General features: G+C 37.4%; 2 protein-coding genes across 4 annotated transcripts in view; one reads left to right on the top strand and one right to left on the bottom strand.

The window, feature by feature from the left end:
• Positions 1-18,357, top strand: part of LOC111596278 (trissin receptor) — a 44,492-nt gene extending 26,135 nt beyond the window's left edge. The window contains exons 3-10 of one of the 3 annotated variants that reach the window (XM_023310423.2): positions 4,111-4,255; positions 5,427-5,586; positions 9,272-9,472; positions 9,842-10,234; positions 12,372-12,386; positions 12,497-12,750; positions 17,717-17,936; positions 18,006-18,357. In XM_023310423.2, coding sequence (XP_023166191.2) covers positions 4,111-4,255; positions 5,427-5,586; positions 9,272-9,472; positions 9,842-10,234; positions 12,372-12,386; positions 12,497-12,750; positions 17,717-17,936; positions 18,006-18,056 — 1,439 coding nt within the window. In that variant the 3' untranslated portion in view covers positions 18,057-18,357. Of the gene's footprint in view, positions 1-4,110; positions 4,256-5,426; positions 5,587-9,271; positions 9,473-9,841; positions 10,235-12,371; positions 12,387-12,496; positions 12,751-13,313; positions 13,512-17,716; positions 17,937-18,005 lie in introns of those variants that run through there. The other 2 variants (XM_023310424.2, XM_023310425.2) reach the window with 2 other exon arrangements.
• Positions 6,087-8,141, bottom strand: LOC115483314 (fibrinogen-like protein 1). Its single transcript, XM_030224691.1, has 2 exons — positions 7,865-8,141; positions 6,087-6,964 (listed from the first exon to the last, which is right to left on the bottom strand). Exons 1-2 carry the CDS (start codon positions 8,064-8,066, stop codon positions 6,102-6,104), a joined length of 1,065 nt encoding a protein of 354 aa, XP_030080551.1. The 5' UTR covers positions 8,067-8,141; the 3' UTR covers positions 6,087-6,101.
• Positions 18,358-23,540: the final 5,183 nt, after the last annotated feature.

Below are 23,540 nucleotides of genomic sequence, written 5' to 3'. Positions count from 1 at the left end.
CACACACTCTCTTTATCTCTCTCTATTCAACTGGGTGTCCCTGCTAACTGCTCACTTGCCAATTACTCAGCAGCTCATAGCTGTCCTCTAACAAAAAGAAGAAAAAAATACTTCAGATATGGTTAAGGACTGAAGCACTCTTTTGTGGCTTGACCGCTTGACCGACTTTCAGTTTGTGGTTGGCTTTTCCTTTTTCCATTGTTTCTCTTAGCTCAAAAGTTAACCGAAAAAGAGAATTGTTGATGTTGTAATCAATGAACTGTTTATGCAAAGAAACATGAAAATACCTTACGTATTTTCTTTCTTTTTAAATGTTATTCCTTATACATTTTAGATATATATAGACATATATTTAGAAATATTTATTTTGTTGAGATATCTCGTGAAAATCTTGAATCCTAGACTATTTTTGAATGTTATGTATGTTAAGATGAATAAGACGAGGGCTCTGAAGATATTTCACTGATAAATAAATACAAATAAATATTTTAAATACAATAAAAAGTTATATATTTATTGATTTTATTTTCATAAATCAAATATATATTTTACTTGTTTTTAATATGTATTTAATTTATATTTATATCTTCTTTTTTCACATTTTATTTATTTTTGTTTTTAACATTTATATATTACTTATTTTTAAACTTTATTTTTATTTTATTTTACTAAGGTTCATATTCTTTTTATTTATTTTAATATTTCATTTTTATATTCTATTAATTTTTTTATATTATTTATTTATTATTTTAATACTTTTTATATTGTATTTTAATTTCAAATTATATTTCATTTATTTTATTTATATTTCTATCATATAATAATATATTTTGTTCAATTCATATATAGGTACTGTTAGAATTGCCTGTCTTCTAAAATCTCTAAATTGTTGGCTTTAGCTAATTCGCATTAGCTTAAAAGCAAATGCAATGCAATTAAATGAAGCGTTTTGTTGGTCCTAGCGTCAAGTGCTGCAAATTGCTGCCCAGGAGTGCAGCAATTAGTGGCAAATTAAACACCACACATACACACGCACACGTAGACCCAGGCTTATTAAAATTGTCTCTGTACTAGCCAGAAGGCAATAAAGTGTCGTGTCATCGCTTCGGCCAAACGAACACAACAACAGCAACACCTACTGTGGAGCCGACACATTTTATGGCCAACTGCTTTGCATGTTCTAGCCAACTCCAAAGCGCCTTTCTCATCTATCTCACGATTCATTTAATACGCAACAAAAAGAAATATAAAAACAATAAGGGAAGACAACGTCGCCAAGCAGCCGAAACAACTTAATTGATTGCAACAAGCAATTGTCGTTGCCTGACAGAATTGTTGTTGTTAAGCTATTGAAATGAATGTCGCTCTAATTAAAGCCAGAATCCACATAATGGCCCGATTGACTAATTAATGCAATCATTCATTATGTGCCGTCACACGAGGCGTATGCGCAATTTGCCATAAAACTAAACAGCCCAAGGCCAGAGTGTAAATAGAAATAATATTAACAGTGGACACCACAGTATGCATTTGATTGCACTGAAGCATACCCTAGAAGCCTTTCAGCTCTGACGTGATTTGCTGTCGACTGCAACATTTTTACATGTTTTATCTGATATCGCATCTTCTGATAATAAATTAATTGAAATGTGTCTGAATGTCTAAAAATCGTTGTTCTTTTCTAAAGAACTCTTCTACATAGTAAAATAGATATATAGCAATCTCTCTTTATCTGACTCACTTCGCTCTCTCTGTGCTACTTGTTGTCTCTCAGTCTCTCTCGCTCTTCAACTGCCTGTCTTTCTTTTTTTCTTTCCCTCTCTCTCTCTCTATCACATTCTATCTTTCACTCTCTTTTTTTTATGCTTTACATCCTTTTCAATTTAAATATTTAAATATAAATATATTTATATATAAATATATTTAAATATATTTAAATATATTTATACTGACACGCACACACTCACACACACGCACATACTATACCTGCTCCTGGAATTGCACCACGAGTTAGCTGAAAACTGAAACCCAAGGCGAAGGCCATTGCAACATGCTGGCAACCGTGTGTGGTTAAGGACTTAGATGGATTATAATTCGGTTCGTGGTCTTTAAAGAGGCAACAAATTAAATTTACAATAACAAAATGTTGCATTCGAGCTGCGACTATTGCTTGTATTGGGCTCTAAATGCTGTAAAAATGTTAACTAAATTACATAAATTATGCTATATCTTTCTCCTTCTTTCTCTCTCTCTATTTGGCATAGTTTCAAATTGTGTAATATAAACACGCATTGTAGATTGTAAAACTGTTCGGACAAGTTGCAACTAGTTGAAACAACCGCTGCAAACATTAATTAGAGCTCAGCCAAAAGCTCATAAATTATACCCCAAATATATATATATATGTATATTTGCTAAATATGTGAATTACGGCCAACAACAGTCAGAGACAAAATATATTATTTTACATTTTTTTCGTTTCATTATTTGTTGGCAAATGGCAGGCAGAAAAGCAAAAAAGAATGGGAAATAAAATGTTTTCAACTGAAACTTTTTTAATTACTTCAAACAATTCGAAAACTCAGAGCGTAACACAACCCGTACAAAATGTTCTCAAGGCTGATTCATCTCTACCCTTGCAGTGCCCTTCGCGCTCTCCGCCGGGCTATCCAAATGTGGAGTACGGACTTGTAAACGCCGTGCCGGAGTTCCGTTTGCTACGTATGCACAACAAAAGTTTCCATGTTTGCCTTTATTTCATTTGTTCAAAAATATAAGAAAATATATATATACGGACATATATACATATAAGTCTGGATAAAAGCCATGAAACTAGATTCAAAGGCTTATTTTAATTGATATATATAGACGACTTTTTAGCCTGACTTAGGTATATTCAGCTTAGCTTCAAGTTAAGTCATAATTCATAGCTCTAAAAGAGTTATCCTACCTTTTAGTCTTGATGTGATTATAAGTCTGACTTTTCATTTATATATATATATATATTTGCTTGATCAATAGACCATCAGTAAGACAATAGCAAAATATTGGAGTTCTGGAGCTGATATTTTTTGAATATTTTTGGATAATGCCAATCTCTGCGAGTTCATAGAGATATTCGGTTGCAATTACCTAGTAATATGCAAACCAATTTTCAATTTGCCATGCCTCCCATAAGTAGAGAGATGATGATGGTCAGATGAACCGACTGACAGACAAGACGAGTAAAAAGTATAAATATTAATACTAGATATATATAGATAGGTATATTCAGTATATATATGATATATAATATATTTTGAATATATAATATTAGTTAAAGAATTGTATACAAAAATAGTTTTTTATGTATAAAAGAATCGTAGAATGAATGGGTATCTGTTAATCGTGCTTTCATTTGAAGTTTACGCCAAATAAAGATATCGAACCGAAAATATAAGAACCTAAATGAAGTATATTTCTTGACTATGCTCGATATTCAAGTTAAAGATAAACGCTTCTCAATACTTCGAGTTTGTTTCTCATCGCAAATGCAGCTCACATATTTTATTCGAAACACAATTATTAACTAACATAGGTTGCGCTATCTGTGGCAAATTGTTATTCGAAATTTGACAGCTTGTATTTTTTAACACTAATTCAGCTTTAGTCTTGGCAAAGTTTGAACAGCTGTGACAATTAGCTTTAGCGTGCTGTACATTCTATTCAATTGTTGGCCACATATCATAGGCCCTTGGCTGATGCTGCTGCTGTCAGTTAAATCCACTTGGCAAGGTTTGCATTTAATTAAGGCTAACAGACAGGGAGAGAGCGAGAGGCAAGCAGACACATGGCTAGAGTTGTGGCATGAATGAAAACCCTAATTAAAATAAACTTTCAACGCAACATTAAACCAGACGTCAAGGGACTACGACAAAAGTTGCCATTCATTATTATGTATGTGTGTTTGTGTCTACGATGGCTGCTAAAAGTTACTGCACCAGTTATGCGTTGACTTTTTGCTCAACTGTGAAAGGAGCGGCAAACATTATGTTATGTTTTTTAATTTGAAAATCAACAGAAACACAAAGACTCAATAACTGTAATTCTTCTCTTTTCTGCTTCTTCCAGGGAATCTACTAGTTATATTGGTGGTCACGTTGTCGCGTCGTCTGCGCTCCATCACCAACTTTTTCTTGGCCAACTTGGCCTTTGCCGACTTCTGCGTGGGTCTCTTCTGTGTTATGCAGAACCTCTCCATCTACCTTATAGACAGGTAAGTGCGAAGTCTGTTGAAAATTATGTATAACAATTTTGAATAAAAAAATATAAAAAAATTATATTTAAAGATTATTAAAAACAAAAGGACAGTTAATAAGTTAGTTTCATTTGCGAAATTAAATAAATATATGACTGATTCAATTGTCCGTTAAGTTTTGATCTCTGGTTAAATATACGAAATATCTGACATAACTCTTTCAAGAGTTAACTAAACTAAATCAAATGCCCAAAAGACGATTCCTCACTTCTCATAATATTCGTCCCTTTGTAAAATGAATACCTTCAAGAGGCCTTATTTATACAAATCAAAAATGTATTTTTAAGAGCTCTGCTTCGACTGTGAAGAAGAAGAAAATCAGGCAGATTAATGGCCATTCGCATGTCTCATGCTCGAGGACTGCATTCCGAAAGCTTTCAGTTTTAATGGATATCTAAGTAGCTCAACAATTTGATGCTTTTCACCTGTAGCACGGAATGCCAGCCAGTTGCCAATATTTTTTAATGCCTTTTGGCCAAGAAAGAAATAAAATATTTATATATATATATATAAATATGTTTAAAGAAGGCGAAGAAGTAGAAGAAATTCTGACATTTTCCTCTTATGGCGGATAAGCTGTTCCACAAAATAGAATTACGTGTTAATCCTCAATGGGCACAATGAGCCCGAGGCTACAATTTCAGGCCGCCTAATGCAATAAGAGAAAATATAAAAATGATGGCAAAGTGCAAAAGCTCTTGCCACAACGTGCTCAAATGACACCTTAATGCGGCATTAGTTTGCGGTGGGCGTGTCATAACATTTGATATGTCTCGCCCGCCCACCTACCCACCTGATCCGCCCACTCGTTTGACAAAGAGAGCTTCTATTCTGCGCACATTAAATGAACACACAATAAAATGAACTTGTGAACTAATCAGAAAGTTCAGGTCACCTGTGGAACCATCGAATTTAGTCGAATTTATATGGAATTATTTTCCCGAACTTGTAATCTAGTGAATAAGTTTAGTCTAATTATGGAACTATTTTGTATTGAGTCCGTATGAAACTATTTTCTCTTCTCAATTAAGTAACAGGCTATGAAATCAGTCATTAAACTAGTTCATCGAATTGAACTATAAAACCTTAATTGTAATTTGTATACAATCCATTTTCTTACTATTTTCAGCTGGGTCTTCGGCGAGTTCCTCTGTCGCATGTACCAGTTTGTGCACTCGCTCAGCTATACGGCATCAATTTTTATTCTGGTCGTCATCTGCATGGAGCGTTACTTTGCCATTGTCCATCCGATAACGTGCAAGCAAATTCTGACAGCTGCACGCTTAAGGGTAAGTTTTTGATAATGGCATATTGGCATGGCTTAAGACAGTCTAGTTCACTGTTTAATATGAATTGAATTAATTTAAATATATAAACGACGTCAGCGATTATTTATACTCGCCTATGAGGTGAAAAGAATAAATTTAATCGAAACAAATAAACGAAACTTACTAAAATATATATATATTATATAATATAATAATAATAATAATATAACCTACACAATTTTAGACATACATATATATATTTTTAGATATACATATATATTTTTTCGCATTCAGACAATAATATAAGTAAATGCTGTTTTGCAAAGACCCTCTTTGCTTTATTCCGTGATGGGGCGTATCATCATTTGAACTGTTTTCATTATATGCGAACCGTAAGTATTCTGCCATATAATGCCATTAAAATTATTGGATTCACGTGGGTTTACGTAAGATTTGTATTCTCCATTAAGATTGGAAAAGCTGCAGAGTCATTGGGAAAATATGAACGTTTATACTGATTGATAAGTTGGTCATACTCACCCGATAGTATTTCTACAAGAGTCGAACCACCAACCGCTCTTAAGCTCTTGGGCGCAGTTTTTCAGCCAAAAATTGTCATTATCACGATCGTATGTACTGAATTTTTGTCCGTTAACTCTTATTAATGGATGTTGATAATAATCGTTATTATAATTCGTTACAGTTAGCTTGTAATCTTCCTCTTCGCTTCCAATAGCAAATAGTGAGAATTTATAATCTCTACCAGTCAGATCAAATGTCTCCATATATATCAACAATTCGTGTGGCTGAGCTGCTGTCATCCTGTGCAGCTTTTCCAAGCCAATGAAAAATTCGCCATCTAAATTGCCAAAGCCATTTTTGTAATCATTCCAATTCCTGTTGAAGTTGACGCTGCCATCGAGACGCCGCTGAATCACCGTCCAACCTATGCCATTGTGGCGCGACTCGCAGGGCGCCAGGAACGGACTGATCCCAGGCAAATTCAATATCTGGATGGCTGTGGAGCTGCCATAGGCCAGACAGCTGGATGCGTCGGCTTTGACGAGCTTTTCCTTGAAATCTGCAATTTGATCTTCTTTTTGCTTCAGCCTCGACGCATCCGCCTCAGCTCTGACCAGGAGCTCAGTTATCTGACTGTCCTTACTGGTGCAGCTGCTCTTGTAATATGCGATTGTGTTGTTCAAATACCCAATTTGCTCGGTTTGCTCGGCCAGGGAGGCGACGTAGCTGTCAATCTGTGCCTCATAGACGGCAACAATTTCCTTCAGTTTCTGCATTTTGCGAGCATCGGCGACAATCTTTGACCTAAACGCACGTACCTCCTGCTCCAATTTCGTCACGTTCTCGGCATTCGTTTTGCACCTCACCTCGCCAACATCTGTTTTGAAATATTCAAAAGGAACAGAAAATAGTTTAAATAGCAGTTACACTAACATCCTCTCTTATTTCTAAAAATTCTTTACCAAACGAGTCTGATAATATTTTCGATTATTAATACAGACATCGATTAAATTGATTTGTTAGACACTTCATTCGGACGTTCGGACTTCATTTATCCATAATCGTTTTACAAAATGTTTTAAAACTTTTATGTTATTTGTAAATAGGTAATGGTACGACACATAGTTGTAAGGCCTGAGCACGATATGGGCATTAGAACGATGTACTTTGGCATACAATTGTTTATAGATATTGACCTTAAAAACAGAAATTAAATAAATTATCTCTGCTCCTGCTGCTGGGCTTGAATTCGCGTCTGCATGTCAGGCATCGTCTCGAGCCATAGCACTAGCTTCTTTGGCGTTACTTATAGATTTGCCAATACAAAACGAACGCGCAGTTGTTATTCTATTTATAGAATGCCCTTCAGACAGTTCACCGTCTATGTATGCCTATGTATGCGTGCACACAGATGGGCAAAGGCCTGGCTCAAGGCGCTGACTGCACTATGATGACACGTTTGCTTGAATAACTTTTGTGTTTCCCAACGGATTTCGATAAAATTTTCAGCAGTTGATCTTAATATGCTAATGAACGAAATATGCTCAAATAACTATAGTTTCACTTAGAATGTTTTGATTATATCGCTTGTTGATTTGTCGATCAGTTATTAATGATAATGAAGGAAACTCAAGTCACCAGCTCATATATGGACACACAGATAGACAAGGATATTTCGGCTGTTGGTATTGATCAAGCATTTGTATGCATTATGAACTTGCAATTATCTGCTTCTGTCAACAAGTTATAGATTATAAAGTTGTAGAATATAACTTACCAACTGTCTCACTTAAGTCAGTTTTGGCATCCAAAATTGTCGGATAGTTTTCGGTAAAGTCTGGCCCAGCATCCACAATCTTTTCAGTGGACGCCGCCTGTTCATAGATAGGACGAAGTTCTAAGTCCCAAAAGCCATCACAATTAGCCAGGTAAACTTGCCAAGCTAGGCACACAACGAATAACACACTTATATATTTCATATCAAATATATAGACACCAACTTATATAGACAGTGGTTAGAGCGCAACAGCAGACTTCGAGTAGCGTTCTTCTTTCTCCGGCACTTAAAATTCAACTAACTCAAATTACGAATCGAATAAATGCTGCAAGCTCAAAAGCATATTCAACGATTGCCGATTGTCGCACTAAGTACTAAGTAATCAGCGGAAATCCGCTTAAAAGTAACATGATGTGAATATAGTAAACTAAGAAGAATGCATGCATAACAGATATATATAAAAATATATTAGGGTTTACTGTGTTATATGTATATTGTATATATATATATGTATATTGTATATATATGTATATTGCTAAGAAAGTCCATTTAGAAAATAAAATAAATAAATAACTTATAACAGTAAACCCTAATGTATGCTGTTAAAGTATGCATATGTAAGTCTTGCGCAGAGTTTAGGGTATCGCCAAGTCGGTCACTCCCGATTAGAGCACTTGTACTTGTTTGTGCTTATTGATAAGAGATTTGTTTGCTCTCGTATGCCAACGAATGTCGTTTATCTAAAGTGCTATAAATACACATTGGTGTATCCACAATCCTGCTGATTGTGAGGAAATGACATAAGCAAATTGAAGTGGAAACGGGAACATTAAACATTAAATATTATATAAATATTAAAATTAAATAAATGAAATATAAAATGAAATAATAAAATTTAGTTAATTCTTTAAAAAATTCTTTAGATTATTAGTTTGAATAGCTTTGGAATTGGAAAGGTTTCAATTCAATTGCACTTTAATAGGAAATTCGACCGCAAATTATGCGCTAATGAAACTTCTTAAACTGCGACTGGAAGAAACTTACCGAAAAGGTTTAATGTTTTAATGGGCCAAAAAGAAAACTTTTTGCTTTGGGTCACGCAAAGTTTTGCCCGTGCCGATGGCAGGGTGAGGCTTATCAATGGCATAATTATTGACCCAATTAATCTAATAAAGAAAGTTCCAGGAATAGATATACATAGAAAACGCGTTGGCATTGTCCAGGCAAATGTTGCTTTGTTAATGTTAATAGACCCCATTAGACGGCAGTAGAGCTTAGACATGTCCATTGACATAAAGACACCCGCAACTCTGTGTGTGACAATTGACAATTAGTGAAAAATTAGCTTAGCGTGTTTCGACTTGCCCCACTTACGTAACAACCTGGTAAAAATATCTACTTTTGCAGATGGTCATTGTCACCGTGTGGATAACGTCGGCCGTCTATTCAACGCCCAAATTTGTCTTCAGCAAGACCATCAAGAACATCCACACCGAGGATGGGCAGGAGGAGGAGATCTGTGTCCTGGATCGGGAAATGTTCAATTCCAAATTGCTCGACATGATTAACTTTGTGCTGCTCTACGTAATGCCACTGCTGGTCATGACAGTAAGTGCTAGATGAGGAATTTGAGATTATGGGTACATATATACGAAATGGGACGAGTTGTTTGAGACTGCCCAACTAGTAGATACCTGAAGCCCTATAGCAGATGAGAGATGAGATTTGAGAGATGAGAGATGGCAAATGAGAGATGAGAAGTGACTGATGAAAGATGGCAAATGAGAGATGACAAATGAGAGATGAGAGATAAGAAGTTAATCAGTTAATCAGTTACCAAGAAGATGTAAATACGAGGTGTGCATGCTCCAATATGCCGAGGTGTTATGTTGGTAGTCATGCCTCCCACTTATGACGACAAGTTTATAGCATCTACTCTATAGTTGCAATAAAAATAACCATAAATTATTTTGACAGGTGTTGTACAGCAAAATAGCCATCGCTTTGTGGCGCAGTTCACGTGGTCTCAGTCCGCATGTGACGCAACAACAGCAACAGCATCAGCAGCAGCAGCATCAGGCTGGTCCAGAGAATAGCATGAGCTTGCACAACAGCATGTACCATCATCATCATCATCATCATCATCAGCACGCACATCCGCTTACCCATCCGCATCATCATCAGCTCCATCAGCTGCCAGCATCGTCAGGGACAGGAGGAGCAGCTGGAGTTGGAGCGGGAAGTGGCGTTGGAGGAGCCGGAGCAGGAGCTGGAGCCTCGTCGCTAGCTTCCGGCAGCAGCTCCACGTCCTTGTCACGTAAACAAAGCAGTAAATACGAAAAGCGTGGCGTCAGCATCACCGAGAGCCAGGTGAGTTCAGCAGCAACAACTACAACAACACAACAACGACAACAACGGCTTGTCACAGGTGTTTCGCTTTACACTCTAGCTGTCTAAGCATTCAAAGCAATGTCAAGTTCTATGCAAAAGCATCCTTATATATATCTATATATATATAAGTAAAATGGTTTGGGAATTGCGCTCAGAAGTGCACGACAAAGTCGCGCGGCTACAGTTTGAAGAGTACGAAATAGAAGAGTTTTTAACATAATGTCAAAATGAAGCACAATTCAATTTAACATAGTATAAGAGATAAGCGACAAAGATAAGGTCCACAGAAAGCATAGAGTGCTGCTTGGATCGTAAACGATAAGTAAATTGAGTGCTTTTGTGGAAGTTGAATTGAGTGTTTTACTAATAATTGACTCGAGGCGTTCCACATAGTCGCTTGCGACTACTTTGAGTGAGCGCACAAAATCCACAAATACTCCTGCAGTTAAGTTGAGTCTTTTCAGTTGAGGGTCTAAGTTACACATGTATTAGTATAGGCGTAGCGTAGACAGGAGTTGCTAGCTCCGTTAGATTTGCGTCTTGTGCTTTAGCAAGGTTAGAATATTTTCTGCATTCACCCATTTGCTCTGAGCACAGCTTGGATCGTAAACACGATTGATCAAAAGTGAGCTGTGTATTGAAGTGGAAGATGAGTTGAGCGTATTTCGCTAATACTCACTCATTAGCTTCTAGCGTCCACACTTTAAGCGCTGTTTAATACTTTGACTGATTATGCAAATGAGAGCTGATGAGAGCGTGCGAGCAAATTGAGTTGAGTGATTTCTGTTCGCTTTGACAATCAGTGGTCGCGCGTTCGTGTCAAATTACAAACATATTAAATACGAAAGGTAATTAAGACTTAAATAATTTAAGTTGAGGCAATTCAAATTATACATGTATATATGAGTATCAGTTGAAAATATTTACTGCATTAATCAGAAGTAAAATGAAATGTGAGTGGAATAAAATTCAATATTTATTAATTGAAAACTTGATATAGCGTGCACATGAAAGCTTTTCAATTCAGCGCAAACTTTTGCCCAGCTTAAGTAAGGAAAAACAATATTTGAACAACAAATTTTAAGCATTCGCGTTTCCTAACTTTCTAAGACTTTGTGTGAAGGTGTGAACTGTGCTGGCTGTTTGGCAGGTGTAAGTAGCTCGCAGTTGCTTATAATAGTTAATATTTGTTGAAGTTGAGCGAGAGGCAAGTGGAAATTGCAGTTGAAATGGCAATTTGGTCTGCGCAACTACCTGCAGCAGCAGGTGTCACAGCGTATTAGAGAGTAATGCAGAGACAGCTAGTTGGCTGGCTGGCAAGTTAAGCCAAGCCGGTGGCAAGTTCAACTGAAATGTGCGTTATTGCAGTCAGCTGCTGTGCCACGCGGCGTATGCGCAATATATCAATATGCCACTTACTTAGCCTCAATTGAGCGCCCGACCAAGTAGCCGACATAAATTGGGGCTGATATAATGATTATACGTACAATATGAAGCCATCAAACAACTATGTGCTGCCTTCAAAGCATATTTTAAAGTTAAAATATGATTGCCAACTAAAGATAACCTAAATTAAGTACAGTTATGTTTACAAAAATAGTAAAGTCAGAAAAGAAAATTGAGAAAATACTACCATTACTTTCGGTCAGAATTCATTTGTTTTTGACGATCTAAGAGATGTGCATCGGCTGTTCATAGAAATAGTAGTGCCTTATGTAACTAATAAAAACTAATAAAAAAAATAATTTAAAATGAAAAAATAAAAATATATTAATATTAAATGTAATTAATTATGTAATAAATATTACATTATATACGACTATAATTGAGAGTTGAAAAGGGAAATTCTCTCTCTCTCTCTCTGCCTTTATTAACAAAATAACTTGACAAACAAAAATTTTCTTTTAAAACTCTCCCTCTTTATAAAGTTTTCTATTACTATTTCAGTTTATGTTTAAGTGTTATATATCTTTCTCTCGCTCTCTCTCTCTATCTTTCCCACTCATTCTATTGTCTCTCCCTCTCTCTTTATCTTATTTCCTTCCCTTAACTCAACACTGCAATAACTTTGATTTGCATTCTCTACCAACAAACAACACGACACGAAACAACTTAGCTTGATAATTGCAAGGTTCGTATTTGCTTAAATTATTAATGAGAGAACTACTCTCAAAGCTCTACAGCATAAAATCGTTTTCGTATGATTAATGCCCATAAACTTCTCCTCGATTACTAATGCAGGTCTCCCTGGAGGCGGATCGTCCCATTGTGAGCGCTTGTCGCAAAACGAGCTTCTATCATCACTCCCACACGCACAACCAGCGGCAGGGCAATGGCGGCGGTGGCGGTGTGGGCGTGGCAACCGCACATATGTCACACTCATCGAGCAATGTACTACGCGCACGCAGAGGCGTGGTCCGCATGCTGATAATATTTGTGCTGACATTCGCGCTCTGCAACCTGCCGTATCATGCGCGCAAAATGTGGCAATACTGGTGAGTGCTACACTGTGAGAAAACCGCATATGATTCACTGTGCAGTAAATAGACTAGTACTTCAAGAGTTCTATATGAATGCCAACTACAAAATTCTCAAATTTGCCTTTCATTTTCAACTGAATTTTGTTGTTAAAAAATCAATTTTTCATAAATATTCGAGTTTCCTTTTTTTTCAAGTGTAAATCAAAGTGCTTAAAATATTTATTAAGTTTATGTAATTGAGCTGAGAGAACTTCAAATTTATTTTTTTTTTTTTGTGATGTGAGCAAAGGAGCGAAAAAATCTATAAAATTGATTCTGTGAAATATAAACTAAAGAATTACTTAGTAAATTTAACAAATTTAAATTAAGTTTAAATAAATATGAAAGCATAAAGACGAATAGTTCTTTGCATCAGTGCAGTAGATAGAGTCTGTCGCCTTCATTATCTCCATCATCATCATCATCAGTAGGATAAGCATCTGCGCCATTTTATGTTATGCAAACAGTTGAGAATCATTTGCATATAGCTCGTAGCCATCTGCCGTGCAATAAATAATACACTCCAACCTACCTCTCAGTACCTGTCCCGGCGCAAACAATTAAATTGTCAATTAAAATGGCCCAATTGCCATTCAGATTGGCAAAAAGACTGCTCAGCCTCTGCGAGTCCGAATACCGAACTAATTGTTATGCAGAGCGCATTTGCTTCAAAGACTATTTAACAGGTAACTGAACGTGGACTTTAAGCACTTATTAAAGGCGAGGCTGGCTAGATGGAGAATACATAAACAGAAGGAAATTAAATGTATATATATTTACATAATATTAATTTTATTAAATACTTTTACTCAGTTTAAAATTAAATATTCTTAATTTGGTTTTTATTTTGTTCAATATTAAAATAGAATAATAAATAAAATACAAATCAGTAAAGCAAATTATATTCTCTACTTGGAAATTGGATTAAAAAATTAAAAAATATATTGCTATGGTAATTAATATATATAATAAATAATATAATAATAACATACAAAATTATATAAATACAGATTTAGTTTATTTATAATATATGTAATTCTATATATACTAAGCTTAACATTTGTATAAAATATTTTAAACTTAATTTTGACTTAAGCCTTGAACGTTTTCTTTTATAGATTCCAAGACTAAAACATGTTTCTTTAAGTCAGCTCAGTAAAAACTGATTTTTTTGGCTTTTCGCTTTTATATAGTACGTCAATCAGAGCTTCAATCGCAAACCGACCGTAACTGAGAAGCATTCTCTCAAGAATTTAAAGAAAATCCAACTGAAAATGTGAAATGATGACATTTTTGGCATTAAATTAAAGCCTTAAAAAGCCCGAATTTAGAGCTCTAAAACACAAACATTCCGTTAGTATGTGTTAAGTCTTGTTTCCACAAATTTATATATTTTTATTTTTATCGTCATGTTTTATTCTGAATTATGTCAAGTGTCACAGATATTTCTGTCTGCTCTACAAAAAAAGCTGAAACAATTCACTTGACTTGGACTTTGTCTTGTCTGTGCGGCCATCAATCAAAGTAAATATGCGAATGCAGAAAGACACGCGTATATACATATATATATGAATTATTACTTCAAAATGACTTTGAGAGGAATTTGAGTGTGTGATCAGCTTGAAGCTTGTTGGCAATTTGAGGCATTAGCCAAAATTACAGCGCATCATCTCGTGGCAAATGTCTTTGCAGAAATTAATTCTAAAGGACTTGCTGAGTGGCTGAGGGAGTTGCTGACTGACTGACTGAGTGATTGACGCGCTGAGATATTGACTGACAGTGATTGAGTGGCTGACTGATTGAATGACTGACTGACTGAGGGAGTGGCTGACTGACTGACTGAGTGATTGAGTGGCTGAGTGTTTGACTGACAGTGGTTGAGTGGCTGACTGATTGAATGACTGACTGACTGACTGAGCGATTGACGACCTGAGTAAGAGACTGAGTTACCAACTGAATGACTGACTGACTAAGTGAGCGACTGATTGAGTGACTTATTCAGTGACTGATTATGTGACTGGCTGACTGTCTGAGTGACTGACAGACTGATAGAGTGAGCAAGGGACTGAGTGGCTGATTGAGTGATTGACTGAGTAACTGACTGACTGCTACTCACAGCATCCCTGCTCTCCTTATTTTCCCTTCATTTTTTTTGGGTTTTGCCCTAGCCATATTTTTGCTTTGCCCCATTCAAACATTTCAATAGATGTTCGATTTGGTTGGGCCTTTGCTGTATGTGGGTCATGTTTGATTTTCCATTCTATGACAGCTTTTGGTCAGTTGTGAGGGGCAGAGCGGGCGAGTCGATGATTGGTTTGGCAGCTGACCAGATGATTCGATACAAACAATTGACGAACGCCCACGCAGACTTAAAGACCAAATGTGAAATGTGAAATGTGAAGTGTGAACTGTGAAGTAAACATTTATTAAAGTCAGCTTAAACAGAGATATTTGCGTGCATTGTTTTCTGTGTGCAGCAGAGGAAAACAAATAAATTTTATTTTGGATTTTATGCCGACCACAAAATCGCCCCAAACATAACAAGCGCAAAATGCATTTCAGCAATTCGAGCGAAAATATATTCCGCGAATATTATATTCAATTTAATATTATTTCTAATATTTTTCAAGCAGAACGCGCGCAGTCGACCGATTCGTGAATATTAAATAAAATATTTTTGCCAAAGCAAACAAATGACTAAATGCAAAATACTTTCCAGCTGCCTTTAGCGCTCATGTCTGACAGTCTAATCATAATAAACGATCAACTCAAATGCGAAATTCCAGTTATTCCCAACAATAGATCAATTTGACTTGAGGACACTCATTTCCCTTACTTCTGTTAGCTCTAAATTATGGTGAGAATCACATGAAAACAGTAAAGGAACTTGATGAAACAATGTGAAGCGTGTGTGAAGCCAGAAGTGAGTTAGTTAGTCGACGGGTATACCTGACTAGCAGACTTCCCTAACTTATATAAATATAGATATAGCTCATGGTTCCTCACATAATGCAGCATATATAAACTAAGTCAACTAAGGACTCTAATGAAATATTCTGGCTCATGCTTAAGCAGAACTGAACACTTTTGTTCTTCTTCCTAGATTGATGAGAGATAGACAAAGCTACTAGAAGAGCTCTTCTGTTGATCCTGGTCAAACGACCACGCCTCTTTGTGCCTGTTGTATATATTTCAACAACAAGAATGTGCCCTAAAATCGCAAGGCATCAAAATACACTCATTTTGATTTGAGTTCTCATTAGATGAGCTGCATAAGCTGACTATGACTAGACTGTCCCAAAGTAGACTAGACTAGACTGCCCTAGAGTAGACTTAGTAGCCAGACAACTGTCAAAGATAACATCTGTCTTCCGTTTATGCAACTGTCTCTTCTTGGCTCAACTATAACACTAATGTAAAGCAGATCTTTACCTGCCAGGACTCTACTCTTACACTAAAACTCACTGAGGCTAAGTCACTCTTAGCCAGCTTAGCCAGGTTCTTCTTTAGGCCAACTTTCCAACCAATTCTCTTACTCAATTCAGAGCAGAATATATGCTAGCTGTTTTCTAACGCACTTGAGGTGCGCCTAGCTCTCAAATGTCTTCCTTTCTGACCAGAGCAGCTTTAATGAATTGCGAGCTGTTCCATCAAAATTGTGTCATTTGCTGGCCATGTGCAGTCAATTGCCAGACGCTTGCCCAGTTTTACGAGACGTTAACATTTATATTAATACACATTGCCAGACGACAGGGCACAGCGTGGGGCACGTGATCCGTATTGGCCCGGAAGGCCAGACGAGGCCAGACGACAGTCCCAGCCTGGAGCCAGGACAGACGTTAGAGCTGCGCCTAATGTTGCCTTATTATATAGATTGCCAGCCAAATGGTCACCCCATGCGGCGCTAAGGCCTTACTCTTCTGCCTTGGATTGTCTCGTCGTCTTGTACTTCTTCTTCTTCTTCTTCTTCTTGGTGTATTTAGTCTCTATTCGTGGCTTTGCTTTCAATTTGCAAGTCAATTGTGAAAGCCACTTGAGAGCTCAAGCAGCGCACAGTTGGCCTGGACCTTTGAGAACCGCCAATCAGTTAGCCACGCCCCTTACGCCCCAGTTGCAAGTGCAGCGCAAATTGTCAACTGGCAAACAACGACAAAGAAAACCGAAAACATTTTGACAGTTGCTTCAAAAAGTTTGCGCTTGTCCAGTTTGTAAACAAAACTTGATGATGGCGACTAGCCGATACCCTAGCTGGCCAGTTGGTGTTGAGTAGAAGCGATTGCCAACTTATATTTTAACTAGCGTACTTTATTATTATATCAAATGAGACTAGGGAATCTCCTGTCAATTAGAGTAATCCAGATAAAGCAAGAAATTTAGCAAAACAAAACAAGTTTGTCGCACTTAGTACAGGGTATATCGTAGTCTTGCCTTTAATTAGTCGCTCCATAAACAAAGCTCTCAGCTCTCAGCTCTCAGCTCTTAGCTTGAAGATGTTGCAAAACTTTACACTCTGCCGAAAGTTATGCGTGCAGTGCGAACAAACAACTGCAGCAGGTAAAAATCCGTTGAAATACTTCAGACTTGGCAGCAACAAAAGTTGGCCAAAACACTTAGAAGACAGTTGGCCAAAAACAAAGCGCTACAAACTGCGCTTAAAAGCCACTAAGCAGTCATTTCTGTTGAGTCGAAAGAGCGCCAGAGACTTATATGGATAACAGACTCTGTTAGAGAGCTGTAAACTAACAGATGCCAGCAGCTACAGAAATATGTAAATTAATTTTTATATTAAAATTGAAACTGTTAACAGTATTCTTCCCGCCTTTGTCAATTTCGAGCAGGTTTTCATGCTCATTTAGTTGGCAACATTTGCATATACTAAATATTCTCTATATATATATATTTATGTATTTATATATTTATATATTATTTTATATATTTGCAGGTCACGTTCGTATCGCGGTGATTCCAATTTTAATGCGCTGCTAACGCCGCTCACCTTTCTGGTCACGTACTTCAATTCGGGAGTTAATCCCCTGCTCTACGCCTTCCTCAGTCGCAATTTTCGCAAGGGCATGAAGGAGCTGCTGCTCTGCTCGTGGAAGAAGGGCAAGGGCAAGTCATCCTCGAACTCATCGATGCATCACAAGCGCAAGGCGCTGCAGGTGTGTATGCAGTGGCCAGGTGCTTAATCATTTGCCCTGCCTTGCTAACCGTGTCTCTCTCGCCTCCAGACCCACTCGCTGCCCACGGACACCACGCACATTGGCAACGAGCAGCTATGATGGCCAAGCTGCTGGAAGGCGCGCTTCAGGCTGTTCGGTCGTCGCTCGTAGAACCCAACGGATTAGCTCAATGTGATTCTCCCCTAGGAAGTCCCAATTGCTTGGCAAGCAACACTCAAATAAATCCCATTCATTAATGGGATTATAAATCTATCAACTCGAAGGAACTACGCCAATTTTTTAACCAAGCCGCATTCGTTACAGGCTAAGAGCGAGCAGAGGGCCGAGTGAGAGCTCGCCAGCTCGCTAATTGTATTTGAATAATTCTATATCTCAGGACACGCTGCGTGTCCACATTTGATAGTTGTAAGACGTCTCGTTTAAAGTGATACCAAATATACGAATAAACTAGCTAACATTCAACTCAGATGGCATCAAGTCTTAAGCATTTGCTACCTTTCAGCAGGTCTATAGAGTCTCCTCTTACTAACTGTAACTATATAAATAATATTATATATTATATATTATATATTATATATTATATATTATATATTATATATTATATATTATATATTATATATTATATATTATATATTATATATTATATATTATATATTATATATTATATATTATATATTATATATTATATATTATATATTATATATTACATATTATATATTATATATTATATATTATATATTATATATTACATATTATCTGAGATAGAAACATTTATATGATGGAATAACAGGTAAGTTTCCTATCAGTTAGAAAGCCAAGCATTAAATTATTATTATTAATATAATTGTTAATATTATTATTATTATTTTTATTATTATTATTATTCAAATTACATCCTAGCATCCATTGCGACGTCTAAGATTCTCTTATTATAGCAATAATTATGAATCCAGTTTTCTTGCCTTCAAAGCTATCGAAGCAAAGTCTTTTGGCATCAAGCCAAGGCTCCCCCAAAGCCATATTTTTTGCTAACGTGGCTCAGGCTGAATTTACGATTTATCTGCACAGTGAAGCTGTCGAGAGAATTCAATGATCTGACGCAATGCCATCGCTGCTAAGAGTCCCATGCAACCAAAGCTGTCACCAGGTCAAAGGACCAAGCACCTTGTGTCCACTGCAAGCTGCTGCATTCTGCCAACATTATCAGTAATTAAGTCTAGAATTTAAGATATTTATACTGGCAACTGGGCCCACTCAATAGATAAGGCTTAAAACTGAGCTGCAGCAAGCGAACTAAATAAAGGTAGAAATATATAAATGCTCGCATTAATGATTAATTCTAGGCTTACACGCCCACTTCTTAGGCGGTAATACTTGCAATATAGATGAGTGGATATTGGTAGCAATGGCCAGCTTAGACTTATGTAGAGACAGAGATATCTGTCTTTGAACGATAGAAAATGGCTTCTGAGGAACTCTGTGAAATCAATTCGCAGCTATTGGGCAAGTAATACCAACAGTCGAAGGCGCAGGCTGAAAAGAGTGAAACCTCTGAAAAATATAGAAGTAGACAAAGTTCAGATCTAGCCAGCTCTTACTGTTCTGCCTGCTAGCAGAGGCGACAGTTCTTATACTCTCTACAATCTCTACTAATAGAAGTTAGCAGTGAGAGTCAAAGAACTTAGCTCTCATGTTCCTAAGCTTGATCATTTGGTAAAGCCATAGTTCACTTGAGGAGCAAGAGATGGCCATGACAATCCCTGGCCTGAGCAGTTGTATTAGATGTAGATTAAGCCCATTTACTAGCCGAGCATTTGCAGTCAAATCTTCGCGCGCTCTCGCTCAGCTTCAAGCCGAATTCCATTTCGTAAGCAGCGAAATTGATTTTGGTTTATTTAAATTTGATTTGATTTGATTTTGATTTATAATTTTTGCATTATCAGCAGCAAGCGAACGGCGCTTGGAATTTCCATCATTTGATTGCCGGCCGAATTCGCTGACAACTGGTTTTAGGGTCAGGCAAAAGACACGTACGACTGAGGCAGGCAAACAAAATAATGCCAAAATAAATAGATTCAAGCGAAAGCGCTTTAAAATGCTTTTATCTTTCATATTTGTTGTTGTTTGTTGTTGTTGTTGTTGTGGTTGTTGTTGCTGCTGCTTTCCATTTGTCAACGAGCGCGCAATTGGCGCACTGCAGCAGGCTAAGGACGCGCTCTCAGCGCACAAAGCGAAGCCGTGGAAACTCAATTACCACGCGACTCTCGCTTTGAGCCAAATTAAAATCAGGAGAAGAAATGGCCAAAAGAAAAAACCAAATGGTAGAAGGAAAAAGCCAACAAATCTGCAATAAAATTCCGTGCAAAAAGTGAAGCTCGAGCACTTGTTTTTCTCTTTGTTTGTTTTTGGCCATTTGTTGAGCTGCGCGGGCGTTGCTTTGTTATGCAAAGGAACACGAAGAAGAAGAAGAAGGACGACCATAAATTGTGTCAAGTGGCAAAGCAACTTTCCTGTTCGACTCTGCGCCTGCAATTGCTCATAATTAAAAGCAAGTTGCAGCGACGACGCGACGACGCGACGGCTGTGAATTGACATAAATCATAGTAACTGCCCTCGAATGGCAGTCAAGATAAGCGCTGCATGATATATGCAAGCTGAGAGAGAGTGAGTGTGTGTATGTGTGCTTTCAATAACTAAATAAAACATATGCAGACAACATCAATCATACGCACTGTGTACGCCCTCCCTCAGCACTCAGCTGGCAACATATTGGCTATCTTGCTCTGCCTCTGTCTCTCTCCCACTGCTTGCAGTTGACAAAGGGAAAAAGAAAAATGTGAAAAGGTCGACGAAATTTAAAAATGCAACTAACAGGCGAACAGCCTACGACAGCAGCAACTGCAGCAGCAGCAGCAGCAGCAGCTCGACAAAAGTGTCGAAAAGGCTTGAGTTGAAAATGTTTACGGAAACTGATGAAAAATGTGGGCGTAGGACATGAGGCGACTGTGTCTGGCAGACAATCTCAAGTTGAGCAAGTCTGAAGCGAAACGACTAGCCTATGCCCTGTCTGCAGTTACATATCAGCTAAGCAACCCCAAGGCGCCAGCTCTGCATCCACAGGGTAGGCTATTCAAAGAGTCCAAAGTTTTGCAAGTCAAGTTCGAGCTAAATGGCAATAACGAAAATTCTGCCGAATATGAAGCCGGAGTAGCAGTCAAACAGGCAACACGATGCTGCCACACACATGCAAGTTGCTGTTGCAGTCAGCCATTGCCTCAGACCTGTCTCCGACCACCTCTGCCTCTGCCGCACGACTGACTGAACTAGAACTAATCTGAACTCCTCTTACGCTGACGCTGACAAGGACTTTTTAATTAAAGGCAGCAGCAGCTGCTGTCTTCATATCTCTTATGCATTATGAAACGAACTAACAAATTAATACCAACGGCTATAGTTAGTCAACTGACGCCAGCGCCTGGATTACAATTTCATTCAAGTGAAAAATCAGCAGCTGTCAAAGAAGTCAATTGCCCAGCCATGCATAACTGCTGTGGGCGATGGGCTGTGGGCGGTGACTGGTGGGTGGTGTGCTGTGGACTCTGGGCTGTGGCTTGCAAGCTAAGCCGATTAGTTGTATAAAAACAAAAAGCGCACGCAAAAGCCCGATTCAATTCGCACAACTTTTGCAGCAACAACGACGACAGCAGCAGCAGCAGCAGCAAAAATGATAAAGACATTTTATCTAACGGATTATGGCAATTAGTTGGACGAGCAACAAAACGAGCTTAGCTTAGTGTTAACTTACGTCATGTGTGTGTATAGGTGTGTGTGTACACACTCTCTGTGCATGTGTGTGTGGGTGCATTTGTTTCGCTCTACCTTCAACTCTCTGGACTCTGCCAACTTTGTTTAGGTGTAGTTTGGGCTAAGAGCATACACTTAAAAAAACCCGAGCAACCATTACCTTTATGCTACATTTTATGCCTCTCTCAACAATACTGAAGAAAGAGTATATATTCATATATTTTATGTAATGCAAAGGCTTTCAATAATATTTATATTTATTTTTTTTATTGCCCACGTTTTTCAACTTACCGTTCAGATAATAAATATGCCTGCTTATATTTTATAGGCGTTTTATGACTGCGACACAAAAGACTTCCAGGAACAGCTAAGTGCGAATTGCAAGTGGGTAGAGCAGCAGCGCAGTGCAAAAGTAATTCAAAATGTTGCAGAAACATGAAGCAAGCAACAACATGATTATTTATAATAATGTTTAATTTACAATGGATATATGCCAAAGTAAGTGCAACAAATACCAAATGCAACAACTAATTAATCCGTTAAAGAAATAAAATATATAATTTGTTGCATACTTTTGTGCGGCTCAATAATGTCATACAATTATGATAGATGGCGCTTTGCCTTAAACCCAGCAACTTTTTATGTTTCATACTTTTGTGCTTGAACATAAAACCAGACCAAATCAAATAATTGGTAGAAGTCTCACAACTAGCAAGCCGAATACAGGATTTTCGGGCTTTCCATAGCTCCACTAGCTCTAGCTCTACTGATTCTCATATGTTATAATTTTATATCTTGGTATTGCAATCAATTAAATTCTAATAATAATTGGAGTAATATGTGTTGCATACATTAAGCTTCGTGTATGTGGCTGAAGCACCGGGCGCACAGGCTGAAATATGTTAGTTAACAGCGTGTTACCAGCTCGTTTATTACTAACTAACACAGAGTTAACATAACAAAGATAGTTAACATAAAGTTAGCATAATTAAGTTAATGCAATGTTCACTAACAGTGAAATGTTAGGTTACTGTTAACTAACATTTTTCAGCCTACTATAGGACTATATCAATGGTAAAAGCAAACCAAGGGAGGGTAAGGAAGTGAAATGGATGGAGATCATTTAAGAGTTCTGCTGAAATGAAGAAGTATTCCTATTTGTGATTTATTTCTAAGTGCACACGGATTTAAATCTATAGATTCGCTGGGATCACAACAATCGTATGATGGAACCCAGGATATGGCTGTCAACTGGGAGTCAGCATTGGCCAGGAGTGTAGCTGCTAAAAGCCAAAACATGGGCGCCGTTGGGACTACTTTCACTTGCTGAACAAAAGAAACGTTGAGCAAACAAACTACCCGAGCCGAAAACTTTCAGTATTTGGGACCTTTTCGCATCCCTACGCTGACTTATTATTTTAGGCTGCAACAAATTGGATTTGATTGGCAATTTGTTTATTTTTAATTCAGTCTGGCAACCTTTCTTAATAAATTAGTTGGCTAAAGTCAGAGCACTCAAAAAAGGTCGTTCCACAGCAAAATCTTGATAATTTGTGTAATTTAAGAGGCATCGGAAAAAAAACTGCTGAAATGGCTGAAATTAAAGCTACCTTTAGCTTGGTTTTGTTTTTGTTTATCTCTTTTCATATGAAGCCGCTCGCCGTAAGCTCATTTATAAGGCAAATTGCGTATACGCAGCGTAAATCATTCAAGTTAAGCTCGACGTCGTGTCGATCCTTAAAAATACAAATTGCAATTGACCAGGCGACGCCACCGCCG

Source organism: Drosophila hydei, unplaced genomic scaffold, assembly GCF_003285905.1.
Source record: "Drosophila hydei strain 15085-1641.00,03,60 unplaced genomic scaffold, DhydRS2 tig00008116-arrow-pilon, whole genome shotgun sequence".
Taxonomy (NCBI): Eukaryota; Metazoa; Arthropoda; class Insecta; order Diptera; family Drosophilidae; genus Drosophila; species Drosophila hydei.
Note: the sequence above shows the minus strand (reverse complement) of the source record. Positions and strands in the feature narration are given on the sequence as shown.

Excerpts from the sequence above, each read along its gene's own strand:
- LOC115483314 (XM_030224691.1), bottom strand. The coding sequence starts at position 8,066 with ATGAAATATATAAGTGTGTTATTCGTTGTGTGCCTAGCTTGGCAAGTT. Across the intron at positions 6,965-7,864 it reads TGACTTAAGTGAGACAGTTG|ATGTTGGCGAGGTGAGGTGC; the intron begins GTAAGTTATATT and ends ATTTCAAAACAG.